The sequence below is a fragment of the Microcaecilia unicolor genome, chromosome 12 (genome assembly GCF_901765095.1).
Source record: "Microcaecilia unicolor chromosome 12, aMicUni1.1, whole genome shotgun sequence".
NCBI classification, from domain to species: domain Eukaryota; kingdom Metazoa; phylum Chordata; class Amphibia; order Gymnophiona; family Siphonopidae; genus Microcaecilia; species Microcaecilia unicolor.
The window spans coordinates 76,268,788-76,289,609 of record NC_044042.1 but is presented as its reverse complement, the minus strand read 5'-3'; the positions used below and the strand labels follow the sequence as shown (position 1 = coordinate 76,289,609).

The window sequence follows — 20,822 nt, the reverse complement described above, 5'->3', positions numbered from 1 at the left end:
CAACAAAACGATCTATTAAATATAGAATTGTGCAACACTTAAGTAATCTCAGAGTTTAAAGGACGTACCCTTGGTTAATAATTGGTTTGTGGCCAATCATGATTATATAGATTAGTGATTTGTAGTTTTGCAACAAATTAATTTGTGGCATGGGATGACATTACATTAGTATTGATCAGGAAGGAACAAAGATTTACTTTTTCTTGGGACACAATAGAACCTAATGGGTTAAATAAAGAAATAGAGAGGAAGGCAGATGTAAGTGAACCTGTAAAATTACGTCATTTCCGCCATGTTCCTCAGTTACCTGTGGGACACCCTGCAAGGAGAACACTAATGCCGGTGGAAGCCGTGCAGGGGATTTTAAGGAGTGTGTCGAGTAAGGTTGTTTTAGAATAATTCTCAAGAGCTTATATTAATGTATGATGTAACAGGGTTATAGTGGTTACTTGTTTGTGTGTTACATATTAGTCTCCTGAAGACGCTGAGTGAGAGTGAAACATGATGCCATGTAGAGAGTAGCAGCAGCTATGCTTGAAACGACTGATACTGGGATATTTATGATTGCAGAGAGTTGAACCAAGAATTTAAAAGCATTATATGGATTCTATTAAGTCTTGGTAATTTTCCTGATTACCATTTGTGTGGATTTAAATATCGGAGCAATGAAGAACTGCAAGGGACACTTGTATAATTTCACAACATTTAATGTGGAAAAACAGCAAGAAGATTGTGATTCAACTTGTATTTAAAGAAATAGAATAGTAGTTTGATGCCCAGCATAGGAAAGGCACGAGGTTGTACAACAGGAAAAGTGATGCTTTATATTTAAAAAATGAAATGTCCCAGCCAGTTAAAAGACAGCATAGAGAGTATTAAATTTCATTATATAATATACATTTTATAGTTGGATAAAGTATTTATTTATTTTGCATTTGTACCCCACATTTTCCCACCTATTTGCAGGCTCAATGTGGCTTACATAGTACTGTGAGGCGTTAGCCACCTCCGTTGATGAAAATGAATAAAAGTCTTAATTTTATGAGTATTTAGGAGATTAGTAATGATTTTTTTTGTAATAAGCTTACTACTACACAGATGACATCCTCCTTATTTATCTGACCTATCTGACATACTCTTCTCCCCCTTCAATTTCCCCTCTCCAGAATTGCTTAGATTCAGTTGCCCAATGATTAGTTGATCACTTCTTTGTTCTCAACCCTGATAAAACTATCGCCTGCTGGTTCTCTGGTCCTCTGACCCCCATCCTTTCCCCTCACTTTTCTCAGGTCACAAATTACCCACGTCATAAACTGCCATTATCTTGGGATTATCTTGGATACTTCTCTCTCCTTCAAACCCCAAATATCACACCTGTCTAAAATCTCCTTCTTCTCTTTTCGCCTTCAAGCCTTCTGCTGCCTTTTCAGCCACTTATCCTCTCATTCTTTACTTCACATCTCGATTATTGCAATATTGTTTATGCAGGTTTACCCAGGTCATCATTAAAAAAAAAACAGAAAACTCTCCGAAACACTGCCATCAAGCTACTGTGTCACACTCGCCGCTTGGATCACACCACTCCTCTGCTAAAACAATATCACTGGCTACCTACTGAACAATGCAACTTTAACCTACAAAGCCCTTTGTTTTGGCCTTCCTGATTACATTACTTGTCTCACCATCCCTTACTTACCTCCGCTCTCTTAATGACCATTGCCTTTTCCTTCCTAATCCTAAAGTTGTCCACTATGAATCCGCTAGATGCAGCGCATTCTTCTTTCAGCACACATATGGAACAATCTCCCTTTCCTTCTTCACTCAGAACTTTACTTCAAACGCATTAAGGCCAATCTGAAGTCCTGGCTTTTTAAGAGGCTTTGAAAGAGTCAGACTGGCCAAATGGATTGGATTCATCAGCCAGAGGTTTCTTCTCTCTTATTCTTTGCTTTATCTGTTTAAACGTTCCTGTGTGACTGCTGCGCTTTACTGTCTTTAAGGAGTTCCTTTCCCTTTTCAATTTTCAGCCTGTACACCACTCTGTACTGCCCTGGCAGCTAGAACAGTCTATAAACTATAAAAGTTTGTGTAATTTGTTTAGATAAAAAAAGGTTGGGCACTGGAAGATAGTGCGAGGGCATACGTGGATCAAGGCCAGAGCCTTTCAAGATGGGATGGACAATAGCCTTTTCCTAGGTAGATGGAAAAAATCTCTCTGAACACTGTTTTTAACCAAAAGGAAAGCCAATGAAAGCAATCTATGATGAGGTATTTTGAGCTAGTGAAATGAAATGGGGTCCAAGAAAAATGTGGTGAGGCACAGAGGTGAGTATCTTGTCAAAGCAAGTAAAAGGTGGTATAGCAAAGGTAGTCAAGAACGAATTCCTGATGAAGATGATGAAGTAGGTTGAGTTGGAGAGGTTGAGTGTAAGGCCATTGAGAGGTAAAATAGGATGCTGGAGGGTCTGAATTTTTGATGTATATTAATATGCTGTTGTCATCCGTAGGAGAGGGGGAGGCAAACTTATTGGGTTTGTTGGATAATAGTTCTGATAGAATGGCAAATAGTTTTTAGGCCGATTTGCAGCTTTATTTATCAAATTAGAATAATAATGATTTCTTAAATTGTGATAGCTGCTTATGATTGTAGTGAGATATGTATTTTACAAGCAGCTCTGGGGTTCTATATTTCCTCCATTTATGTTCTGACTGGCAGGTCTGATTCTGAAGTAGGTGTAGACTGGGTGAAAACCGAGGTTTTTTTATCTGAGAAAAAGGTGCAGAGGATAAAAATGGGGAATTTTTTTTGTTACATTTGTACCCCGCGCTTTCCCACTCATGGCAGGCTCAGTGCGGCTTTCATGGGGCAATGGAGGGTTAAGTGACTTGCCCAGAGTCACAAGGAGCTGCCTGTGCCTGAAGTGGGAATTGAACTCAGTTCCTCAGTTCCCCAGGACCAAAGTCCACCACCCTAACCACTAGGCCACTTCTCCACTCTTTCGGCCCCTCCGCCAATGACGCAGCGGGTCACCCGCAACGTCACCTGGGATTGCGGGGAAGCCAGAAGCGCAGGACGATTCGGGCCAGGGGGCTAACATGAGGCAGCCACCATGTTAGGTCTGGCTGCTCAGTATACACCTCGCCTGCCTCCTTTAACATGGGCAGGCTGCACACACTCTCACCCCCCTCCCTCATCTTTATCCCGAAGCCCCACAGACCATGCATGAGACAGGTTTATCTTTTTGGGAAAAAAATGGGAAGCAGCAGTGGGAATCTGAGAACGTAAGACTGCATCCTATTTGGAAGCCTGTGTCTTAATGGGTAGGGAAGTAAAGTCTGAGAGGAACTGGGCACAAAGAGGAGGGTGTGACATCGGATCTGTCTTAATAGATGGTTAAGAGAAGGAGGCTAGTAGTAAGGGTGGGACAGGAGGTTAAAGAAGAGTAAACAAGAAAATGGTCAATCTTAAGGAATAGCTTTAGATAAGAGATCTGCCAACGTAAAATAAGAAAGAACTCAATCTAAAGTATGACCAGCAATTATATATGTAAGTTCTGGCATTTACACATGGATGTTGTAAAATTGGCACTTCATCCACCTGTGCTCAACAAACAATATTGACCTTTTTTTATCCTTCTCTCATTAACCTCCTTTCTGTACCTCCCCATCACTGATTATTACCCTAGTCACCATCATCCCATCCACCCCTTATCCCATATCCTTTCTTACACCTGCAATACACAAACAGACTCACTGTTGTTTCTTCAGTGAGTTCCTCATGTTCCACCTAAGTAAATGTGAAGTTACTACTCACCTACCCCTCCTCTCCCCCCCTCCCACCACTTCATGTCATGACTTAACATTCATTGGGGTCATGACATGACCCTTTATAAATCAGTCAGTTCACATCCATTTGTTTCAACCAGTCTACAAAAGCAGCCCACATTCACTTAAATGCCCCTGTTGTATGGTTCTTCCATGCAGTTTTTTCACTTTTGTGATGTATCATCCGTATTGTATTGACATTGTCACTTACTCCCAGGGTTGGCTTCTCCTTCCACCTTCTTGCTATTTTCATATGCATAACCACACACCATGACCAATCTCCTGGCCCTGTCTTCCATGTCTTGGGAACCAGAAATCAACAAGCACATCTTTCTGTCACTCCCCACCAGCACTCCTAAACATTCCCTTATCGTGGCTACCACGAAATCCCACAAATGTTGAATAACTAGGCACACCTATCATGTTTCCTTAATTTATTATTGAACAATTTCCTTGAGGTCATATATATTCGTTAAGGCATTTGTAACCATTTTCCAATATGCTTCCCCACACTGGAGATTCTCAAACCCTAATATAGCTTTTGACACACTTCTCTAGCTCCCCTGCCAAGTCTTGCTCCCAAACCCTCTTATATGGGGTATTCTCCCATTATATGAGAACAGGCCCTTTATCCATGGAATATAGATTCACAAAATCAGATTCCCCCATTCTCAGGTCTTCCCTGATCCTACATCCTATTATATAATGCTACAATTGGATATAATAAAAATCTGTTCCCCTTCTGTAGCCCCTACTCATTCTGGGCTCTGTCAAATGTTAGCATCTCTCCTTTACCATCCAATATGTGTCCCAAACAAAATAGCTGTCCCTCTTACCACTAAATGGCTCATAAGCCCGCCTTAGAGGGAACTGCACATTTCCAGCACCAGCACCCTATCTATGCTCAGTTCTTATGCAAGAATGGAACCTGCATAGGGTGCCGCCGTCGGTGGCTAGGGTTGTCTGAGGGAAGTTATGGCAGGCTGCAGATCCCCTACCAACTAAGGTATTTAATTTTTGAAGTGGCCATGATAGGGGTGGCAGAGAACCAGGATGGGCAGAGGCAGAGAGGAAATGACATTGTGACCACCTCTAGCCATTGGTCCACCTAAAATTTGCCATCTGTCTATACCACAACCCTGCTGTACTCCTGGAATTATCCAAACTGGGATTTAAAAGTTAGGTTAAAATCACCCCTCTCCTCCCCTCCAACCATCCACAAGGCGCTCCAATCCAAACTGCAGCACTTTCTCCCCTTTAACCTTTATAGAACTGCCCTTTGTTCTGGTTGGGGCCATAGAGACATGCTACTATAATCAATTACCCATCCACATTTGCTCTCACAAAGATAAATCTCCCACTTAGATCTTTCTCTACCCTCCCCACCTCCACATTATGATGCTTAGAGAGCAATATCCCCCACTCCCCTTTTCTAGAATTCTGTTTATGTTGCTGCTTTGTGCCATATGCACTGCACGTGAACCAGCCTTCCCGCGTCTGAACCCATACTCCAGCAGGTCTTTCACTCTCCTCCTCACTGCCATCTGAGTACACTGCAACTCTCATTAGTGCCAGGATCGTTTGGAAAAGATGATTGGAGGAATTTTCTCTATTTAATGGTGGGTTTGCTTATTATATATACTTTGTACAGGTCTTTATCTGTCGTCATCTACTATGTTACTTTCATAACATGGGTGAACAGAACTGTGGCTTCAAGCTGCCATCAGGTCTGCTGGCATCACTTTCTCCATCACTTTCACTTATAAGGGTGGCATTTATTTGTGGAAGCAGCTAAATGATGACGCTGTTGTTTTCTATGTAGAGTTTTACAAAATCACTGCTCCAGCTGTACGTGCTGGAAGATATCCATGTATTTGCTGGCATCATAAGTATTGTATAAAAGACTGTATTTGGGCAAAGCCTTTTGTGAAATACAAGGAAAATTTGAACATCCTGAGCTAAGCATCCCATTTCCCACATTGAGCCCTTATGTAAAATGAGGCTTAAAGCTTTTTTTTTTTTTCAGGGAGGATTTGATTGTGATTCCAAAACCAGATTAAGATTTATCATCTAAAAAATTAAAGTGTAGTAGCCTATATAACAATGAGTGGTAGAAAAAGAAAACACCAGTAGTTCGTTACCAGAGAGAATTAGGAATATTAAGCTCTCACTTTTGCAGAAAGACAGCTTTTCCACTCCTCATCTCCTCTTACCTTTTCACTGGTCAGGATTACAGCATAATCTCATTCATTATTAAAGACAAACCCCCTTTTACAAAGCCGCACTAGCGGCTGGCGGTGTGGTACTACACTGCCTGGAAATCCAGAAGAGGAAAACAAAAGTTCTGCAGAAAGAGCAGTACAGTCCACAAAAGCAGAACATATGTCGTCTAATAGTTAAAAGGCTTTTATTCTTGCCACTTTAAAACACAATCCGCCATAGCCATGTTTCGTCTCTCTAGAAGCTGCGTCAGTGATTAACAACGGTGTAGCAAAACATTAAAAAACCTATATTTATTAAAAATGAATAATAACTAAACCATAAAATAAAATACTCTCAAAATTATCAATTTTCAATAGAGGCATACTAATAATTGATATAATTAAAAAACGTTAGTACATATATAATATTAAAAAGCACAAACTCTCAACATATAAATTCAAAGGCACAAGATAAAAAAAACTGCACAAGGAATATGTTAATTAAAGCATAGACATCTGAATATTAAAATCCAAATATCATCTAAATAAAACTCAAAATCAGTTTTGAAAGTTAAAACATTAAAAGGGACATGGACCTATTAGGGTCTCAAAAGGCACAAACACCTAATAGTTAGTAGATATAGCAATGGAAACAGCTGAACCTAAAAACAGTAAATGGGAGGAAAATATGGAAGGCTTTCTATTCACCACTTGAACATCGTCAATTGCCTGCTCCCCATCCCCACCCCACTCCTGTCCTTTAATTCCTCTCTATTAGTGAAGTAGAGGAGGATGGCTGAATATTTTCTAACGATGCATCAGCATTGATGTTTTGTACTCTTAATTATGTGCATAAAATATGTAGTGTATATTTGTGTAGTTAAAGATATACAATATCTTTTGACCTTATAGTGATGGACCAATAGCTAAACCACATATATTAATAAGTTACCATCATATGATTATTGAAATGGATGGATGGATCCTCAAATGGCCCATGAGCAATGCTTTGATTTATACTCAACAGTGACCAAATTCCTCAGTGATCCAACAGTATTTTAATCATCTCACTCGTTCCTTTTTCCAGATCATTTATAAATATCAGATAAGTGCTTTATACATAATCGAAGTTTAAAGATGGAAGTTTGCACAATGATTAATTGAAATGCAACAAAAAATTTTAAGAATTTGTAAAAAAAAATTAAAAAATTTTGGATCAATGAGGAATTTGGTCACTGTTGAGCATAAAACAAAAGCATTCATGGGCCATCTGAGGATCCATCCATTCATTTAAGCAATCATGTGATGATACCTTATTGATATATGTGGTATATTTATGTATTCTTGTGAAAGAGGTGGCATTAGTCATTTGTTTTAGATTTCCAGTTTGGTACTAAATTATGACTGCAGTAATAATGTTAAATTATGTGCCTTTTTGACTCCTCTAGAGCGGAAGATTCCTGATGAAGATTATATAATTCTAATTGATGGATTAAATGAAGCAGAGTTCCATAAACCAGATTACGGTGATACTATCGTGTCGTTTTTGAGCAAAATGGTGGGGAAGTTCCCATCCTGGCTGAAGCTGATTGTCACTGTCAGGACCACGCTACAGGTTTGCTTGCTGTCTTTCTGAACTCATTTCTTATTTTGTTTAAGGGCTTCTCAAAGATTATATATAAAGACTGATTTACGAATGAGTTTGAATATCATTGTCCACATTCAGCTTCGTTTAGGAAGAAGGACTAAAAATTCAAAAATGAGTTGATGTTTTCCACGTCTTGCACAAGATCGGTTGGTCCCATCGCCCCCCAACAGCTGTTGCAATATGGAGAGCTTGGCATGGAAAATGGCTTGAATATGTGCTAGATAGGCAGCATTGGTTGGAAAGTCCTATTCTACCAATGCAGTATTTATTGTCCTAATGAGAAGTAAAATCAGGCACAGCTGTTTCACTAACCACAGAGCAGGACTAGAAATGACGCTTGATAGGAGGGAAAGCAGAAAGAAGCAACAAATGCTCATGAATCTATGGCTAATTATTTGCTAACTAGGAAAAAAAGCCCGTTTCTGACACAAATGAAACAGGAGCTAGCAAGGTTTTCCTCGGAGTGTGTATGTTTGAGTGTGTGTATGTGAGAGAGAGAGTGTGTGTGTGACAGAGATATCTCCCCCCCTCTCTGGTGTCAGGCCCCCCCCCTCTCTCTGTGGTGTCTGAGCGTTACTGTGCAGGACGCTGAGCTCTGGCTGTGCTTCAAGGAACTGACCAATCCTATTTAATAGAATGCACCTCCAACATTCTGAAACCAAGAAACCTCATGTGGTTGGTCACTTCTGCTTGTGACGAACCCAGAAGTACGTGATGTCAATTCAGGAGATGGATACAGAGAGCAGGAATGCCTCAGCCATGCAGTCAGCTTCAGAATGTTGGAGGTGCGTTTTATTATATAGGATGAGAACTGGAGAAAAGAAAGAAATAATAGAAAAGGTGCTGTTTGGAAAGGTGGATTGCAAGAAGAAATATTGTGCATTGGATGGTTGTGTTCAACTGCTATAGCCAGACTGAATGTCACATTAGTCCAGGTCCTCGAATGTTTTGTATCATTTTGTCCACTCTGTTTTGCTTAACAAGAAACAAATGAGAAAGAGTCTCCAAACCTCATCCAAGGATAATTAGTGAGCAATGGCACTTTCAGGGTGTTTTCTGTTTACAAGAGGAAATTCCCAGTGTCTGACAACTTGAAAAAAATCAGCCTGTAACTTACCCTCCTATACTATGTGGCTTACTTCTTTTTTTTTTTTTTGTTCCCCCCCCCCCCCCCCCCCCACACTTTTCCTATCTCCTTTTTTCACAGGAAATCACCAAGCTGCTACCTTTCCATCGGATTTTCCTGGACCGACTGGAAGAAAATGAAGCTATAGACCAGGATCTGCAAGCTTACATTCTCCACCGGATACACAGCAGCTCAGAGATCCAAAACAATATCTCCTTGAATGGCAAAATGGACAACACCACATTTGGTAAACTGAGCTCTCATCTGAAGACCCTCAGCCAAGGTTCCTATCTTTACCTAAAACTGACTTTTGATCTGATTGAGAAAGGCTACCTAGTGCTGAAGAGTTCTAGCTACAAAGTAGTTCCTGTGTCCCTGTCTGAAGTGTACCTACTCCAGTGCAATATGAAATTTCCCACACAGTCTTCCTTTGACCGGGTAATGCCTCTCCTCAATGTGGCTGTGGCCTCATTGCATCCTTTAACTGATGAGCATATTTATCAGGCCATTAATGCAGGCAGTATGGAGGGCACCCTAGAATGGGAGGACTTCCAGCAGAGATTGGAGAACTTGTCCATGTTCTTGATCAAGCGTCGGGACATGACTCGCATGTTTGTGCATCCTTCCTTTCGAGAGTGGCTTATTTGGAGAGAGGATGGTGAGAAGACCAAGTTTCTCTGTGACCCTAGGTGAGCATCATTATTTTATGTATAGTAGAGGGTGAAGGCTGAGGCATTTACACATGCAGTGACTCTGATATCAGCTTGGCTTCTCCTCTGATGGTATCCTCTTCTGTTTGACACTGCTGCTATCTGCTCCACTTCCTTCCCCCAGTTTCTTCCATTCACGTTCAACCACTAGTGAAACAAGTTTCCTTCCAAGACAAGTTTTTGTACTCCTATCCATATTATGGGTATGAGTAATCCTTTTATTAATAAACCACCACAGTCCTTGCAAATTGCTATTGCCCTTAGCAGACAGGATGCATTAATTAATTTATGTTGCTGGACTGCTTCACTGTTAAGTTTTATACATTTTTTTCAAGGCCTACTCATTCAGCCTGTATTAGGGCTGTTTACTTCCCAGTTCCGTGGAACTCAATTGCCATATTTTATGAGGTGAGCGTGAGCTGGGGTGATGATACTGCCTAAGGAAGGCAAAAATGCTACTTTTGTGCCTCTTACCACCCAATCTCACTTTTGGGGTGAATGCTAAGATTTTTACCGGAATTGTGGCTGATAGATTAAATGAGCTGGTTGCCCTGGCTGTTTCACCCGAATCAGTCTGGGTTTGTGTAGGGTAGGCAGAGTAGGGGCAGTTTGCATAGGTTTCTTAATCTTATAGATTGGGCCAAGTGATTACAGCAGGATTTGGATTTTGGAGGAGTGGCCTAGTGGTTAGGGTGGTGGACTTTGGTCCTGAGGAACTGAGTTCGATTCCCACTTCAGGCACAGGCAGCTCCTTGTGACTCTGGGCAAGTCACTTAACCCTCCATTGCACCAGGTACAAATAAGTACCTGTATACAATATGTAAGCTGCATTGAGCCTGCCATGAGTGGGAAAGCGCGGGGTACAAATGTAACAAAAATAAAAAAATAAAAAATAAATGCTGAGAAGACCTTTGACCAGATCTCCTGGCACTTCCTGTTTGAGATTCTTCATATGAAAGGGCTGGGTCCCCAGATGAGGAGCTGGATACGGGTGTCACGGTTGTGGCCATGCCCTTATGTTCAGACCTACTGTTTCTCTGTATCTAGCTCTGTGTCCTCTCCAGTCTGCCTTTTTTCCTGTTGTTGTTCTTCCTGTTAGCCAAGCCTCGCTTTAGTCTCCCTATTTTTGCTTCATTTCCTACTCGTGACATCATCAGCCTACTCCTTTATAAGGACCCAGAGAGTTTTCCTGCGTTGCCTTTGCAACAGATCTATTTTTCTTTTTCTTGTTGTACTGTTGTTTCATTCTGAGGGAACTGGTCTTCTTGTTATGCTATGCCTTTGGGCACAGCCCTGAACCCTGTGGGAGTGGTTTTGGTTTGAATCTGTATGGATTACTTTCCTGTTAGGTTTGCTCTTAAGCAAAGCCCTCTTCTGTTTTTCTGTTTGTCTGTGATTCTGGTTTGAACCTGAATAGATTCTTGTTGTCTAGGCTCTCCAGCTTAAGCCTGTTCTGTTTCCTTGTGTGTTTTTCCTTGTTACCTTTCACTGTTCAGAGAGCCGGTTGTTGCCAGCCCAACTGCTTTCCTTGATTACCTTGCTTCCGTGCAGCTAGGTGTGCTCTGTCTTTGCCTGCCTTTCCTTTCCCTACCTGGCTTTGGGTGCTGGCTGAGTTCTGGTAAGTAACAAAAGAGAGGGAACGAAGTACAAACTAAAGTCCAAACAAAAAACAGCACCACTGGCCTTTAAAAATGGAACACAGTTCTTTAATGAATGAGCCTTGACAAAAAGACCTGACCCGGGCCGTGTTTCAGTGACTAGCACCTGTGTCAGGGGTCACAGTGATGACATGGAAAACTTGGGGAATAACTCGAATATATTCCTCTACAATATATTATTCCGTACGTATTGGTGAGTTTCAAGTGCTGGTACACTATGAGGCTATATAGTCAAATATTGCATAATAAGCTAAGATAGTCCCTCGACCTAAATCAATCCACAATACTTCCACTATTCCTCAACACACTGCTCATCGTTTTCGAACTATGGCAAGTAAAAAAAAAGCACATCTTGACAGAGCTTCCCCCATAGAGATTTAGGTACGAATGGGTTCCGGATCGGCCTTGCCTGAGTGGTCTATCTCCCTTTTCTGGTGGTGCTTGTCTTGAGTGTGCTGTGTCTACTTGCCATGTCTGGTATCTTGTTTGTATTCAGAGCCTGGTTCGCCTCTGCTCTGCGCCTCCCCAGAGGACTTGTCTGCTGCAGCCTAAGGGCTCACCATCCCGGGTTCCGTGACAACGGGTTCTTTATACCTCTCCTTTGGCTTGTATTATGGTTAAAGGGGGCTACTCTTCCGTCTTTGAACTGCATAGGGAGACGCATCAGGGCTACCCCCTATCTCCGCTCTTATTTACCTTGGTTATTTGAGCCTTTGCCTCAAAGGGTGAGGGCCAGTGATAGGATATCTGGGCCTTGGGTACAGGATGGGGAGTATAAATTGTTTGCGGATGATTTGCTCTTTACCTTAACTAATCTGGGGAAGTCTTTTGCAGAATTGGTTGAGGAATTAGATAAGTATTGGGTTGGGTTTCAAAGTTAATATGCATAAGTCGTAGGTCTTAAATGCTAGCTTACTCTACCTGCGGGTCTGGTGTCCTCCTTGTGAGCTCAATTCCCATTTAATTGGGTGAATTCGGCTATTCAATATTTGGGTATCTATCTTGGGGGCCCAGGTACTAATCTCTATGACTTGAATTATAAGCCTCTGCTTCAGTGGATTAAACAAGATGTGGAGTGGTGGGATAAGTAATGCGTGTCCTGGGTAGGTTGTATTGCAACACTGAAAATGACGATTTTACCAAAATTACTTTACCATTGTGGTGGAGGAACAAGTTTTGACTCAGCTCCAGCAATTGATCTCTGGGTTCATTTGGTCACATAGGCATCCCCAGGAGGTGAAAATAGTTATATGTCTGAGTAAGGCTGAAAGATTCTTAATATTAATTAATATTATCAAGCTTCTCAGTTGCGGGTGGCAGATGGAAGAGGTTAAACAATGGATGGATCTTGAACATGGGAATGGTGGGGAGATACCTTTGATGCATTTGCCCTGGTTTCTGCAGGGGAAATTCCAGGGTGGATATATGGAGGATCCCTTCCACAGTTTGGAAGAACACTAAAGCTTGACTGTTGGAAGGCAGGAAGTATTTGTGGTATACACCATTGAGGTTTAATGCTGAGTTTCAACCTGGCTAATCTCAGGATGTGTTCACCCAATGGAAGAAAGGGGGTTGGTTTGTGTTGAATAGTTTATTTATCCACTTACAAAGGGGGTGTGAGAGTTTGGGCAATTGCAGGGTAAATATCAGCAGCTTTCTTCTCCTACCTGCAGGTTAAACATTATTTGCAAAGTTCGGAGATTGTGGGGGAAGTCTCTCAGAGGAAATTGTATTTGAGTGTTTGTTGTGACCTAAATTGCAGAACTGGACGATCTCTCAGATCTATGGTTGTTTGCATGCAAAGAGGGGGTGCCAACTTCCGTATATGAGGCAATGGGAGGAGGATTTAGGATGGGTGGTGTCAGGAGTAGAATGGAAATTGATCTGGCATAGAACAGGATTGCTTCGATGGTATCTTACCCCCTGTGAAGCCTTGTAGGCTTCTGGGAAGGGGTTGGGAAAATGTTGGTGGGGATATGGAACACAGTTGTCAAAAAGTAAGTCAGAGTTTATCTGATTAAAGGAGGAAATCGCCTCAAGAATAAGCCCCTCCCACAAATACAACATGGGGTAAAGGCTACAACTTCATCATCATGGGCGTTTCTATAAACCTCCTCTTTTTTTCTTTTAACGTTTTTCTCTGAAAGTTATTTTTCTAAATGCTCAATAAAAAAGCCGCTCTGCCGAATGTACTATATAAAACTTTTTAACTTAACTTCGGCTGACTGTAGGCTTTCTCCTCCCAGACCGTGGTTTAACTGTGGTCAATGGTCCCGTTTCACATTCCGCTGCTTCAGGACCACAGCCATATAATCACCCGGTTCTCCGGTCACAAATCCTGTGCAGAAGGAGGAGAAAAATTTTTAAATCCTTATATACTTCCTAATAAAACAATTTGTTTAATTCTGCCTCTGCTTACAATCCGTTCATTATTGCCGACGGTAGCATGAAACGCCCATGATGATGAAGTTGTAGCCTTTACCCCATGTTGTATTTGTGGGAGGGGCTTATTCTTGAGGCGATTTCCTCCTTTAATCAGATAAACTCTGACTTACTTTTTGACAACTGTGTTCTGTACTTATAAGTATAGTGAAGAAGAAGTGGAACCAGTCTCCCTGTGTATATATCTTTAGGTGGGGATATGGAAGACATGGTACCTATTTATATATGTGGTGAGGTTGAGGGTTGGTTCAGCCTTTTTGGGAAGATATTTACGCCTTCTTATTCCAGATGTTATGGCAGACTATTTTCTCTGCTGTGGAAACTGCCTTGTTGAATCTCCCAGTGCTGGACATGGATGAGGGGAGGACCTTCTTTTTCAACTGAGCATAATGGCAGCAAGAACAGTCTTAACATTACATTGGAAACAACCCATTTGCCTAGATTAGAGAGGGGTGGTTACAAAAATGGCTGAATGGTATGCGATGTATTGTTTAATTGCTTGTAAATATAATAGAGTGTGTCTCTTTGAAGGCGATGGAGATGATTTCAAGTTTGGAGGATGGAGAATAATTGTTATTGGGGGGGTAGGTTGAGGGAGGGAAGGGGGGGTTGATATTGGATTTCATACACAGCTGTTGTTATGTACATGTGAGGTGCATTGAAGAGTCCACATGCACCCAATAGAAGTTGGACTTTTGATATTTTCTTTTGTTATATATGTGTTTGGTTTGGTTTGGTTTGGTTTCTTGTTTTGTAAACTGAAGAATGAAAAATAAAGTGTAAGTAAAAAAAAAAAAAAATTATGTAACAAGACGTCTGCACTAACAGCTTCTCAATCCAGTATCCAGGTTTACCTATAGTATGTCACTATATGGCTAGAAATGAAACAGAAGCGAGAGAGCTTATTAATTTGGTGAAAGAATGCGGAGATTTAGCAAAAACTTAGAATATACAAACATGTTGCTGCACTGTAGCTCACAGGCATTCTATTTTGAAGGGTTGCAGAAGCTGTTCTTCCATCTCCCAATGGTGTTTTCCAGAAAATCAGAAGTGTGATTCAGCTATTAGCATGCAGTAGTCATTATCTGGCCTCATCTAAGCCCAGCACATACTCAAGTGAAGAAAATGGCAGGTTATCTATTATCATACTGTCGTATGTTCTAGCCGCAGGGGTGAGTACGTTCATTAATGGCAGGTTTCACTGGGGACAGAGCAGATTGATCCAGCCACTCTAAGGATTGAAAAATTATCATAATGTTTAGCAGGTCTCAGAAGAAATTCTGTCATTAACTGTACTTTCCTACCCACCATTATTTACAGTACAGTTGAATTTCTTTATAAAATTGCTGAACAGGATGTCAGTAGTCAGTCTCTGGCCCCCAGGGCCAAAAGTGAGCAGATACTACTTGGCGAGCCTGATATTTGTGCAAGGGAAAATGGTAGAGACTATTATAAAGAACAGATTTAAGGTAACAAAACAAATTTACCTGAGGAATTTAGATTTTGACCTCCGAAAGCTAGTCAAAAAATATATTTAGTCCAATAAAAAAAGCATCACTTTAGTTTCTGGTTTTTGTTTTATTTTTATTTATTAACTTTAATGTAGGTTAACATGACTTACACATTATTTCACCCTAAATTTAAAAATAAAATTATTTTTTCTACCTTTGTTGTCTGGCCATTTAATTTTTCTAATTGTAGGTCGCAGTTTCTGGTTGATCTTTTTCTATCTTCTTGCAACTCTTTCCAGGGTCTCCTATTTATTTGTTATTTTTCTCTTTGGGGCCCTTTTACTAAGCTGCAGTAAAGAGAGCCCTGCACTAGCGGCGGGGGCCATTTTTGCTGACTGCTGAGACCCTTTACTGCAGTGGATAAAAAGGCCCAAAAAAAGACATGGCCATTCAGGAAAGGAGCACATAACAGCGGTAACTGGGTAGCTCGTGGTACTGCCAATCACTGTCTGGTAACCCCCTGTGGAAATATATATTTTTTAAATATTTCCTCTAGCACCAGAAACGCCTTGTGCTGGGAGTGGAACTACTGCCAGCGCCCACCGCATTCAAATTGTGCCGACGGTAGCTCCAGATCGGCACACGATAAGCCCGCAGTGTCTTTTTCACCTCTTCCACCACATCCATCTCTGACATTGATATTTTCCATTCAGCTTTCTTATTCACTCTTAGTATCCAATCTTTAATTCCCTCCCACATCTCCTCTTTCTCCCCTGTCATGACGCATTTCCTCTCCTCCCCAGCTGTGAAGTATCTCCTTTCTCCTCCTCCATTCAGAGTCTCCTGTTTCTTTGTCTGCCTGCAATATGGCATCTCCTCTCTCTGTGCCCCTGCCCCAGCCATATTGCATCTCCTCTCTCTCCCCCTTCCCTGCAGCCATCCAGGATCTCCTCGATCTCTCTCTTTTGCCCCCACTAAACATTGCCCCTCTTTCTCTTTCATCCCCTACCATGCAACATTACCTCTCTCTTTCTTTCTTCCTTCCATTCAAAATTGCCCCTGTCTCTCTCAGCCCTCATTGCTTATTTCTCTTTCTTCCCCATATAACATCACCCTTCTATGTTTCATCCTCCAGCATCCACCATTGCTCCATCTTTCTCTCCACCCCTCCATCTAGCATTACCTGTCTACCCCCCCCCCCCATTAGTCCTATCTCTCTCTTTCCTCCCATCCCCCACCATTCAGCATTGACCCATCTCTCATCCCCTTCCCCACAATTTGCCCCATCTCCCGCTGCCACTTCTCTCATTCATACACTGACGCTTCCTCTGGGCCGCTGCCTGCCCAAGTCCGCAATGCCAACAACGAATGTAAACTGCCATCTTCCCTGCTACTGTCTGCCTCAGTGATCGAAGTGAAATGAAATCATCTGCGGGGCTAAAGCCTTATTTGCACTACTGCTGGTCTGTCTCCTCCTCCCTCCCTCCCTCCCTCCCTCCCTGAAACTGGAAGTTACATCACAGGAAGGAGGGGCTTTGGCCCCCCAGATGGTTCCATTTCATTTTTCTCACCAAAGTCAGGGAGAAAGCAGCAGGGAAGGGAAGCCGGCAGTTCTTATTTGTTTTTGCTGGCGCAGACCCAGGCAGGGAGGAGCAGTTAAGGCTGGGGAGGCATAGAAATACTTTTAAAACAAATAGGAGGAAATATTTTTTTCACTCGATGATTAGTTAGACTATAACTGGTTGCCAGAGGATGCAGTAACAGCAGTTAGCGTATATGGGTTTACAAAAAGGTTTGGACGAGTTCCTGAAGGAAATATCCCTAGTTTGCTATTGTGATAGACATGGCAAAGCCACTGCTTGCCCTGTGATTGGTAACATGGAATGTTGCTATTTGGGTTTCTGCCAGATACTTGTTGGAAACAGGAAACTGAGCTAGATGGACCATTGGTCTGACCTAGTATGGCTATTCTTATGTTCTTATGTAGGTATAGAAAATATGTAGGTGTCTTTCTGTTGTAAAGGTTTTCGTGAGAATATAGAGAGAAGTGGTGTGGATTAGAGATCAACCTGCCGGATCAAGCAGTACCTCATCCTTATGACACTCAAGGGGTGTCACTGGAGACTAATGGGGATGGAACAGGGTGGTTATGGCCCTATGAATCCTTCAGAATCTGTAAGGGAAGCCTCGGTGCAAAGCATGGAGGGGAGCCATAAGGTTTTCAGGTAACAATTTCTTACCTGAAAGAATGACAAAGGGTGGGAGGCTGTGGGGTTGTGCGTCTGTTGTCCCTGGACAGAGTGTAAGCCTTTGTGTTTCCCACAGGAGGGTAACAGTGGGAAAGCCAGGAAGGGGAAGGCAGAGAAGTTTACCTCCAGCACACCAGATTGATCCTCAGTGAAATGCTAAGTAAAGGATGAGGGGGAAGGGCAGGCATAACCTGAGACAATCATGCAGAGAAGTGCAGACTGGAAGAGAGGACACTGAGGGTATGCTGGGAAAGGTAGTCTAGCCCTAGCTGGAAAGGAAGGCTCCTGTGGGCAGGCTGGGAATTGTAGTCTCCTGATTTGTGCCATGGGAAAGAAGGGTGGCCAGAGAAAGGAAGGAGGGGCTCAGAAGCTACTGGATCAGAAGAGGGCAGCTAAAAGGGCAGTCAGCAGGAGCAGTAAGGGAAGAGGACGGCCACTCCCGAGAGAGTCATGGACCTGCCCTGCCATTGAGAAACATAGAATCACGATGGCAGATAAGGGCCAAATGACCCATCCAGTCTGCCCTTCCTCAATAACCACTAGCTCCTCCTTTTCCTAAGGGATCCCACGTGCCTGTCCCACACTTTCTTAAATTCCGATGCAGTCTTCGTTTCCACGCATCCACCACCCTATCCGTGAAATAGTATTTTCTTAGATTCTTCCTAAGCCTATTTCCTCTTAACTTCATCCTATGCCCTCACATTCCAGAGTTTTCCTTCATTTGAAAAAGGCTCACCTCCTGTACATTTAACACCACTGAGGTATTTAAACGTCTTTATCATATCCCCTCTTTCCCGCCTCTCTTCCAGCACATACATTTTGAGGTCCAGTCCCCATATGTTGTATGACAGAGACCGTTTACCAATTTGGTAGCCGCTCTCTGGACCGACTCCAACCTGTTTATATCTTTCTATAGGTGTGGTCTCCAGAATTGCATGTACTCCTAATGAGGCCTCACCAGAGACTTATACAAGGGTACTATCACCTCTTTTTTCATGCTGGTCATCCCTCTCCTTATGCACCCAAGCATCCTTCTGGCTTTGACAGTCGCCTTTTCTACCTGTTTGGCTACCTTAAGGTCTTCAGACACAGTCACCCCCAAGTCCCGCTCTTCTTTCGTACACAGAAGCACAGAGGCTGTGGACATGGAGTTGCCTGTGAACTGGAATGCCCAAAGAGGATAAGGATTTGGGGATTGCAAGAAGCTATGGAGAGCTTAGAGATCGCTCTAATAGAACAGTAAGTCTCTGGGGAGTGGACAGTGAGAGGTTTCCAATGCCAATGGAAATATGAGGTGGGACCATTTTCCCTGTCTTCATTAGCCCTAGAAGGCAGAGGCCAATGCAAAGAGCTGAAGCAGTGCGTCTTGAATGAGTAGCGCTGAACCAGGTGGGGAATAATAAGAGTCATCTTCTGGGCTCAAGAGGAAAAGCCCTTATCTGTAAGTCTGAAGGCAGGGAGAAGTAGAGGAAGTGAGCTGATTGATAAAGTTGCTGAAAAAGACCGGACTGCTGAGTAAAGATGCTAGGCAGAGTGCTGTTTATGAGGAGATAAGAGAAGAAACCTGGATAGAGCTTGGAGAACCTGTGGCAGGAGTACTGCTGAGTAAACTGGGTCTGCTTGCAGCTAAGGCTGTATTCTGGGGGGAAAATATCACAGGAGTACTGCAGAGTTAACTGGGTCTGCCAAAGTTAAGACTGTGTTCAGGATGCAAAGTATAATAAAGATGGTGGTTTACTGTGTTCTGAACTTGTGTTTGGGGGTGCAAGGACGGTCTACCGCCGACTTCCTGCACCATATTTTTCTCAGTCTTTTCTGTGATGATGTGTTAACATATTATAAGATAACCCAATTTTGATATCTTTGGATAGATTCTTTTCCACAGCTGTGCAAATGATGTTGGGCCTGCAGGCCTGTGTCAGTCTTTCTGTCTGTAGCATCTTGTTTCCTTTTTGGACTGCCACTGCACACTGAACTGAGGATTTCAATGCATTGTCTACAGTGACTCCAAGATTCTTTTCCTAAGTGGTGACAACTAATGTAAACCTCTTAAAACAGTAAGCAACACAAGCAGAAAGGATATGGACAGCCAAATGTTCACCTGAGAGCTGCCTCCTATATAAAAGTCCCTTTTATGATTACCATCAGGCTATAGAAAGTGCAAAAATAATCCTACTATAAGTCCATGATTAATTCAGCTACAAATCGTCCTAAACAATTGTTTTCAGTGCTCTCCAAGTTACATGGCAAAAACATTCAATTTCAGCACTCAGTGTTCCTACTGCTGAAATGATAACCTCTTTCTCTGATAATAAGATCTCCTCATTGCGATCATCACTGTTTCTGAGCTCCACTTCACCTAATTCTCCTCTGTCTTGACTGATGAGTCAGTAGTTGGAGAACAAGGCCTGTGCCGGGCAGACTTCTGTGGTCTGTGCCCTGAAAATGGCAATCATATATCAAGATCAAGTATGCATATGTAGTATCACATCATACCTTATACTATGAGTTTATCTTGTTGGGCAGACTGGATGGGTCATACAGGTCTTTATCTGCAGTCATCTATAATGTTACTATGAGTCATAAGAACATAAGCATTGCCATACTGGGACAGACTGAAGGTCCATCAAGCCCAGTATCCTGTTTCTAACAGTGGCCAATCCAGGTCACAAGTATCTGGCTAGATCCCAGAACAGTAAAACTGATTTTATGCTGCTTATCCTAGAATATGCAGTGGATTTTCCCAAATCCATCTTCTCTTAGGACATTATCCAAACCTTTTTTTAAACCCTGCTAAACTAACTGCTTTTACCGCATTCTCTGGCAATGAATTCCAGAGTTTATTTGTTGAGTGAAGTAATGTTTTCTCTGATTTATTTTAAATTTACTACTCAGTAGCTTTTTTTTGCATGCCCCCTAGTCCTAGTATTTTTGGAAGGCGTAAAAAAGTGATTCATGTCCACCCATTCCATTCTGCTCATTATTTTATAGACCTCTATCATATCTCCCCTCAGCTGTCTTTTCTCTATGCTAAAGAGTCCTAGCCGCTTTAGCCGTTCCTCATAGGGAAGTCGTCCCATCCTCTTTATCATTTTTGTCGCCCTTCTCTATATCTTTTCTAATTCCAGTATATCTTTTTTGGGATGCGGTGACCAGAACTGCACACAGTATTCGAGGTGCAGACGCAACATGGAGCAGTAGAAAGGTTTTATATGAACTATTTAGCTGCTGCTGCCACTTACCTTCCTATATCCGCTTGGTCTGCCTTCAACCCAGTAACTCTTCACAGTTACTAAGGCTGTCTCAGCCTCTAAAACTATGGCATGTCCTTTGGATCCTTTTCCTTCCAGCTGGCTCAAGATCCCATTTCTTGGTCTACTTTTCATTATGCAGATTGTGAATACTAACCTGTTATTAGACACTTTTCCAGCGACCTGGAAACAGGCTCATGTCCATCTAGTTCTGAAGAATCCCAATTTAGATAAGTCAATTTGTGCCAGTTATCGACCAGT

The 20,822-nt window shown here is 42.2% G+C and overlaps 1 protein-coding gene across 1 annotated transcript in view; it reads left to right on the top strand.

Annotated features, from left to right (window-relative positions):
- TANC2 (tetratricopeptide repeat, ankyrin repeat and coiled-coil containing 2) overlaps positions 1 to 20,822 on the top strand; it is a 931,529-nt gene that overhangs the window by 782,334 nt on the left and 128,373 nt on the right. Inside the window, exons 15-16 of the mRNA XM_030221414.1 lie at positions 7,475 to 7,641; positions 8,882 to 9,489. Of these exons, the coding sequence (XP_030077274.1) occupies positions 7,475 to 7,641; positions 8,882 to 9,489 (775 nt within the window). The remainder of the gene's footprint in view (positions 1 to 7,474; positions 7,642 to 8,881; positions 9,490 to 20,822) is intronic.